Source organism: Haliotis rufescens, unplaced genomic scaffold (genome assembly GCF_023055435.1).
Source record: "Haliotis rufescens isolate VD_foot unplaced genomic scaffold, xgHalRufe1.0.p SCAF_18, whole genome shotgun sequence".
Lineage (NCBI taxonomy): Eukaryota > Metazoa > Mollusca > Gastropoda > Lepetellida > Haliotidae > Haliotis > Haliotis rufescens.
In genome coordinates this window covers 27,251,834-27,260,116 of record NW_025963868.1, presented here as the reverse complement: position 1 = coordinate 27,260,116, position 8,283 = coordinate 27,251,834, and the positions used below count along the sequence as shown (strand labels likewise).

Sequence of the window (8,283 nt, the reverse complement as noted above, 5' to 3'; positions counted from 1 at the left end):
ACTCAAATCCCGTATAAGTCCGCTCAAATCCCGTATTAGTGCGCTCAAATCTCGTATTAGTCCGCTCAAATCCCGTATTAGTCCGCTCAAATTCCGTATAAGTCCTCTCAAGTCCCATAATAGTCCGCTCAAATCTCGTATAAGTCCGCTCAAACCCAGTTATAGTCCGCTCAAATCCCGTATTAGTCCGCTCCAATTCCGTATAAGTCCGCTCAAATCCCGTATAATGTATGCTCAAATCCCGTATATGTACGCTCAAATCCCGTATTCTTCCGCTCTAATCTCGTATAAGTCTGCTCAAATCCCGTATAAGTCCGCTCAAACCCCATATAAGTCCGCTCAAATTCCGTATTAGTTCTCTCCTCTTCGCCACTGTATAAGAAACAGATTTCAGTTGGAACTATATTGGCTACTGTCACTGTCCGACTGACACATCACTTACCCTGTGACGTAATAAATATTAATGCGCGCATTCCAGGAAAACTCGCAATGTTTCGGTAATGTTTATGAGAGAGGAAAGGGGTTTTGAAGCACAGAATGAAAGAATGACATTATATGATAAAGAGGTTATCACGCTTGTGTATTTGGGGATGGTAAATATCATGTATTAGGAATAAATACTATGTACTCAGCTCGCCCAAGGCTCGCTAAATACAATGTGTATTCCTAATGCAGGATATTTACCATCCCCAATCACACTCGCGTGATAACTTCTATGTATTATGCACTAACACAATATAACGGCGGGGGTCACCAGAAATTAGATTCAGACACTGTACCCATGTGGGGAATCGAACCCGTGTGTTGGGCGTGACAATCGAATGCTTTAACCACTAGGCTATTTGCCCTGCCTTAAGGGGATCAACCGATTATTTTAGTTATTTGAACGAATGTGGCCTTAGTGTACTGTAAGATATAAGGAAACAGTGCGATGTGACTAGTTTCTATTCGAACTGTCAGCTATTTCAAAACGTGAATGCATCGACAACGCTATTGGGATCGATGATATGAATCAACCAAATCAGCGAGCCTGACCACCCGATCCCGTTAGCCGCCTCTTACGACAAGCATAGTCGCCTTTTACGGCCAGCGCAATGGTTGCTGAAGACCCCGAATCTTCACAGGTCTGTCTAGATTATGAAACATCACTCATTTGGGTAATGACCATTTAGGAATTGACTTCAGTATGTTTTTGCGTTTATGGAGTTTAGGCTTACGTTCGGGCGGTCGGGTAGCCTAGTGGTTAAAGCGTTCCCTCGTCACGCCGAAGACCCGGGTTCGATTCTCTTCATGGGGAAAATTCGTGAAGCCCATTTCTGGGGTCCCCCGGCGTGATATTGCTGGACAAGCGCCACCCCCATAAGACAGTGGTTTACATTGTATTCGTGATGACGGTGTTTTTAGCAGGTTAAACAATATTCCAACAACATATGAGAAATGGGCTTCACACAGTAAAAAAACCCGGTTTTCGGCGCCGAACGTACGCTTCACGACACGACAACCACTGCCTCGCTACTGCTCGTAACTTATATATGTGTATGGCTGATGCCCACAGGGATAAAAAATTAAAGGTTTTATCAGCGTCTCTGTTCCCGAGGAAAAAAACCTGGGTTATTCGCTCTGATCAGTTTCTGACGCGGACGGGCGGGCGGAGGTCTGTGCATTTGCACTTAAATATTCCATCATTATCCTGTGTATATAAACCTATTACATGTACCTTTATTGAATTTCAACGTTTGGATATTTAATAGGATTAAATTATTCACTAAAAGCCATCACGCCACGTTTTGGGTTGCGCAAGTTCTGAACGTCATACACCTTTGTCGAAGGTCAAGGTGACACGTTGCTATATAAATAGTTGAGGAAACCACACGTGTTCACACTTTCCAGATCGAAAATGACAGATACCTTCGTCTTGTTGTTGTTGGGAGGCTGTGCCCTTACCGTTGCCCAAGATTTCAAGAGGACTATCATAGCTATAGAAAGGCCAACTACACAAGGGGAATATATGTTTCTTCGGGGCGGATCTACGAGTGGACGAAGGATTCCCATCAGGCACAATGTCCGACCAGTTGACAAAACGTCGTTTTTTGCTCAGACGTCCAAGGGTGACGCTACGTTAACTTGGTCGTCCTACGAAAACGGACAGGGGGTTTATCGAAAAGGAGGAATAGTGCGGTCGGCCGAGGGGACACCGATGATGTGGACAACGAATGATGAGTAGGTGAATCGAGTGAGTGAGTCAGTGAGTCAGTCAGTCAGCCAGAGAGTGAGTGAGTCAGCCAGAGAGTGAGTAAGCCAGAGAACGAGTGAGTCAGCCAGAGAGTGAGTCAGCCAGAGAGTGAGTCAGCCAGAGAGTGAGTGAGTGAGTGAGTGAGTGAGTCAGCCAGAGTGTGAGTGAGTCAGCCAGAGAGTGAGTGAGTCAGCCAGAGAGTGAGTGAGTCAGCCAGAGAGTGAGTCAGCCGGAGTGTGAGTGAGTCAGCAAGAGAGTGAGTCAGCCAGAGAGTGAGTCAGCAAGAGTGTGAGTGAGTCAGCCAGAGTGTGAGTGAGTCAGCCAGAGAGTGAGTGAGTCAGCCAGAGAGTGAGTCAGCCAGATAGTGAGTGAGTGAGTGAGTCGTCCAGAGAGTGAGTGAGTCAGCCAGAGAGTGAGTGAGTGAGTGAGTGAGTCAGCTAGAGAGTGAGTGAGTGAGTGAGTGAGTCAGCCAGAGTGTGAGTGAGTCAGCCAGAGAGTGAGTGAGTCAGCCAGAGAGTGAGTGAGTGAGTGAGTCAGTCAGCCAGAGAGTGAGTGAGTCAGCCAGAGAGTGAGTCAGCCAGAGAGTGGGTGGCGTCAGCCAGAGAGTGAGTCAGCAGGAGAGTGAGTGAGTCAGCCAGAGAGTGAGTCAGCCAGAGAGTGAGTGAGTGAGTCAGCCAGAGAGTGAGTCAGCCAGAGAGTAGTGAGTGAGTGAGTGAGTCAGCCAGAGTGTGAGTGAGTCAGCCAGAGAGTGAGTCAGCCAGAGAGTGAGTGAGTCAGCCAGAGAGTGAGTCAGCCGGAGTGTGAGTGAGTCAGCAAGAGAGTGAGTCAGCCAGAGTGTGAGTGAGTCAGCCAGAGTGTGAGTGAGTCAGCCAGAGTGTGAGTGAGTCAGCCAGAGAGTGAGTGAGTCAGCCAGAGAGTGAGTGAGTTAGTGAGTCAGCCAGAGAGTGAGTGAGTCAGCTAGAGAGTGAGCCAGCCAGAGTGTGAGTGAGCCAGCCAGAGAGTGAGTGAGTCAGCCAGAGAGTGAGTGAGTCAGCCAGAGAGTGAGTCAGCCGGAGAGTGAGCCAGCCGGAGTTTGAGTGAGTCAGCCAGAGTGTGAGTGAGTCAGCCAGAGAGTGAGTCAGCCAGAGAGTGAGTGAGTCAGCCAGAGAGTGAGTGAGTGAGTGAGTCAGCCAGAGAGTGAGTGAGTCAGCCAGAGAGTAAGTTAGTCAGCAAGAGAGTGGGTGGCGTCAGCCAGAGAGTGAGTCAGCCAGAGAGTGAGTGAGTGAGTCAGCCAGAGAGTGAGTGAGTGAGTGAGTCAGCCAGAGAGTGAGTGAGTCAGCCAGAGTGTGAGTGAGTCAGCCAGAGTGTGAGTGAGTCAGCCAGAGAGTGAGTCAGCCAGAGAGTGAGTCAGCCAGAGAGTGAGTCAGCCAGAGAGTGAGTGAGTCAGCCAGAGAGTGAGTGAGTCAGCCAGAGAGTGAGTGAGTGAGTGAGTCAGCCAGAGAGTGAGTGAGTCAGTCAGAGAGTGAGTCAGCCAGAGAGTGAGCCAGCCAGAGTGTGAGTGAGTGAGCCAGAGTGTGAGTGAGTCAGCCAGAGAGTGAGTGAGTCAGCCAGAGAGTGAGTCAGCCAGAGAGTGAGTGAGTGAGTGAGTGAGTCAGCCAAAGAGTGAGTCAGCCAGAGAGTGATTGAGTGAGTGAGTGAGTCAGCCAGAGAGTGAGTGAGTCAGCCAGAGAGTGAGCCAGCCAGAGGGTGAGTGAGTCAGCCAGAGAGTGAGTCAGCCAGAGAGTAAGTGAGTGAGTGAGTCAGTCAGTCAGTCAGAGAGTGAGTGACTGAGTGAGTCAGCCAGAGAGTGAGTCAGCCAGAGAGTGAGTCAGCCAGAGAGTGTCAGTCAGTCTTTGAGTCAGTCTTTGAGTCAGTCAGTGAGTCAGTGAGTCAGTCAGTGAGTCAGTCAGGGAGTCAGTCAGGGAGTCAGTCAGGGAGTCAGTCAGGGAGTCAGTCGGGTTCCATTGTAAGTGTGACATCGCACACTGATGGTGTGCCTGATCCAGACTCGAATATATTGCATAAATCCGTATTGCTTGTTTCGGTGTTACCCCGTGGGGATCGCTGGTTAGAAACGGTCCCCAGCAATTTATGCCTGTCGTAAGAGCGACATAATGGATCGGGTGGTCAGTCCTGTGACGGAGTGGATCGTTGCTCACAATATGAGGTGAGGGGAAATGGGGTTTAAAGTCGCGTCCAAGATTATTGCACTTATAGAGCGACATGCGTGTGTGTGTTTGTGTGGCTGCTTGCACTAGTCCGGACTGATGCCGATGTATAACTGCTCACTGAGATACCATGCCGCAGTTTAACATGAATACCCAGCTCAGACAGTATACTGACTCCGAGTCGACCAGTCCTTGTTATAGCCCCTTAATGCCGAGCCATTTGTTAATGTCTTTTGGTATGACACGGCCGGGGATCGAAGCCCGGACCATCCGCTTTCCGGGCGGACGCTGTACCACTAGACCACGGAGGCGGTTGCCCACAATATCCGTCACCAGATTGTCTAATCCAGACTCGACTATTTACAGACCGCGGTCATATAGTTGGAATATTGCTGAACGCCACGTTAAATAACAAAACAACAAAATTATTTTTGCGTTGAGAAACACTCACTCACGAGGTGAGCTTGGAGATAAAGGGACGTACAACAGGGCCACACACTAAATGAGACACATACGAAAAGAGTAAAACCAAATCCTCGGAGCACACAATTCAAGTCGCCATGTTTGTCTCAGGTCCTTCTCCACCAACGTCGACACCGACGGCGCTGGGTACTGGGAGCTGAACACGGAGGGGGGCAGCTATTGGGCGGTGGACATCGACATGGACTGCAGCGCCACGCCGGGAGGATGGTTCGCATTCAAGGTATGGCCATGATCCTACTGTTTATAGACCCGTGAAGATCCGGGATAGAATAGGTCTTCAGCAACCCATGCTTGCCGTAAAAGGCGACTATGCTTGTCGTAAAAGGCGACTAACGGGATCGGGTGGTCAGGCTCGCTGACTTGGTTGATGCATGACATCGATCCCAATTGTGTGGATTGATGTTCATGATGTCAATCATTGGATTGTCTGGTCCAGACTCTATTATTTACAGACCGCTGTCATATAGCTGGAATATTGCTGAGTGCGGCGTAAAACAACAAACCAAAATAAATCCTACTGTTTATATGTGGTAAAACCTCGTACGGACGCTAGCGTTCCCATAAAAATGGTCCAGATTAACAAATATCCGGATTTTTTAATCGTGGTTTCAATACCTTCTTTGAGAGGCATTTAGTTTGAGGAGTACTAAGTAAGGATAAGATATATGGATGAACAACTTTGTAACAATATGGGGCGACGTTTCGGCGTAGGTTCTTACACCGTTATCAAGCTTCTGAATGTAGTACAGAAATTGTTCATCCATATATCTTATCCCTACTTTGTACCCCAACTTCTAAATGCCTTACCCATGAAGATTCCGGGGTAGAATAGGTCTTCAGCAACCCATGCTTGCCGTTAAAGGCGACTATGCTTGTCGTAAGAGGCGACTAACGGGATCGGGTGGTCAGGCTCGCTGACTTGGTTGATGCATGTCATCGATCCCAATTGTGTGGATTGATGTTCATGTTGTAAATCATTGGATTTTCTGGTCCAGACTCGATTATTTACAGACCACCGTCATATAGCTGGAATATTGCTGAGTGCGGCGTTAAACAGCAAAACGACCAAGCAATCTAAATGCCTCCCAAAGAAGATGATTTGCTTGATAACGGTGTTAGAACCTGCACCGAAACGTCACTCCTAATTCTAATAAAGAAGTTGTTCATCCCAAAATCTTATCCTTACACAGCATGGCTTTAATGCCACTTTCTTAGCGTTCCCCGTAGTTTCCACCCACGGCGGAAACAAAGCAGTCGAGGCGCTGAGACGATCGTCACTCCCATACTCCCATACTTTAACATAGATTATCAATGGGCGGTCGGGTAGCCTAGTGGTTAAAGCGTTCGCTCGTCACGCCAAAGACCCGGGCTCGATTCCCGACATGGATACAATGTGTGAAGCCCATTTCTGGTGTCCCCCGCTGTGATATTGCTGGAATATTGCTAAAAGCGGCGTAAAACCAAACTCACTCACTCACAGAATATATTTATGAAGCGTTCGTTTAAAAAGGTTGTTAGATGCGTACATATAATATGGAGATAGCATCGTGATAATGCACCGAGGCGGCCAGTCCTTGTTTGACACCTCATTTGATGCCAAGCAGCAGGCAGGGCAAGGTCTGATGCCATCGTTTTGAATGGTGAGGCTGGGGATTGAACCACCGACAATCCACTCTTCGGTCAGAAATTCTTTCCACTAGACCAAGCAGGCCTTCACACGCAGAAGAAATGAATGAGTCAGTGAGTTTAGTTGAACGCCGCTTTGAACAGTATTTCAGTCACATAACGGTGTGCCAGCTTAATGTGGAAGGAAAGCCTGAAGCGGTGGACGCTTTAAGACGTCTACCTTTTTATTGAAACTCACAGGTTTCGGACCACCCGAGTACCTCAAGTACCCCAGAACCCGAGTACCCAATTCTCCGAGTACCCTAATACCCGAGTAACCCAGACCCTGAGTACCCTATAACCCGAGTACCCCAGAACCCGAGTACCCTATAACCCGAGTACCCAAGAACCCGGGTTTCCCAGAATCCGAGTACCCCAGAACCCGAGTACCCCAGAACCCAAGTACCCCAGAACCCAGGGACCCGAGAACCCAAGTACCCCAGAACCCAGGGACCCAGGGACCCCAGAACCCAGGGACCCAAGAACCCAAGTACCCCAGAACCCGAGTACCCCAGAACCCGAGTACCCCAGAACCCAAGTACCCCAGAACCCAAGTACCCCAGAACCTGGGTCCCCCAGAACCCAAGTACCCCAGAACCCAGGGACCCCAGAACCCAAGTACCCCAGAACCGGGGTACCCCAGATTCCGAGTACCCCAGAACCCGAGTACCCCAGAACCCAGGGACCCCAGAACCCAGGCCAAGCTAGCCCAGAATCCGAGTACCTGAGAACACATTACAAGATCTACGTTGACATACTGTAACACCTATTCCCTCTTTTCAAAGCGGTATTGAATTAATGTTCAATGTTAAATAATACGTATATCTGATGAATGACTATTTCAAGTCAGATTTAACACCACAGGGCTACATGATCGACCTGTACCGCTACAAGTCAGAGTGGGAGGGGAGCTACATTAACCAATACTCCTGCGACGTGAACGGCACCCGTGTGAACATTCCCGGCGCACAGTCATGGAACCACTACGGCATCTGCGGCTACTTCAACATCGTCCGTTGGAATGACGGTAGATGCATGGCGGAGAAAGTTGCCGTTGTAGAGCAGTTTGTGGAGGCAATTAAATCCCCGTCACCCCCCGAATTCATCGCGGAGATTTAGACATCCACTCGGGAGGGGCAATAAATGGAATAAGCCGTGTTTGTTTTTGTTTCTAATTGTGTCGGTATTATGTGAATACAGTAAAACCAGTGGTTGATATCATGCGCACGTACCACGTCGTCGGAGCACGATGACATCAAAATCACCAAGTGACAGTCGTTCTTCAACCATCAACAATCGTATGTCAGACATAGTGTTGTAGTGGGGGAATGAATTATATATTACGCCACATCAGCACTATTCTAGCGTTAACGCCAAATGCATACTATTATCTTTTCGGGGCGCCACAGAGACCCACCGACAAATCTAACGGTGTGTTGGCCGATTCACCTCGGATACCTCACGACGGGACTCTAGGTGTGTTGGCCGATACAACTCGGATATCTCACCATGAGACTAGAAGTGTGTTGGCCGATACAACTCGGTTACCCTACGACGAGACTCTAGGTGTGTTGGCCGATACACCTCGGATACCTCACGACGAGACTCTAGGTGTGTTGGCCGATTCACCTCGGATACCTCACGACGAGACTCTAGGTGTGTTGGCCGATACACCTCAGATACCTCACGACGAGACTCTAGGTGTCTTGGCCGATA

General features: G+C 48.9%; 1 protein-coding gene across 1 annotated transcript; it reads left to right on the top strand.

Moving 5' to 3' along the window:
- The first annotated feature begins 1,868 nt into the window (after window positions 1-1,868).
- On the top strand, window positions 1,869-7,725 carry LOC124120361 (alpha-amylase-like). Its single transcript, XM_048398070.1, has 3 exons — window positions 1,869-2,220; window positions 4,993-5,122; window positions 7,432-7,725. The coding sequence occupies exons 1-3, from the start codon at window positions 1,898-1,900 to the stop codon at window positions 7,684-7,686; spliced, it is 708 nt and encodes a 235-aa protein (XP_048254027.1). The 5' UTR covers window positions 1,869-1,897; the 3' UTR covers window positions 7,687-7,725.
- Window positions 7,726-8,283: the final 558 nt, after the last annotated feature.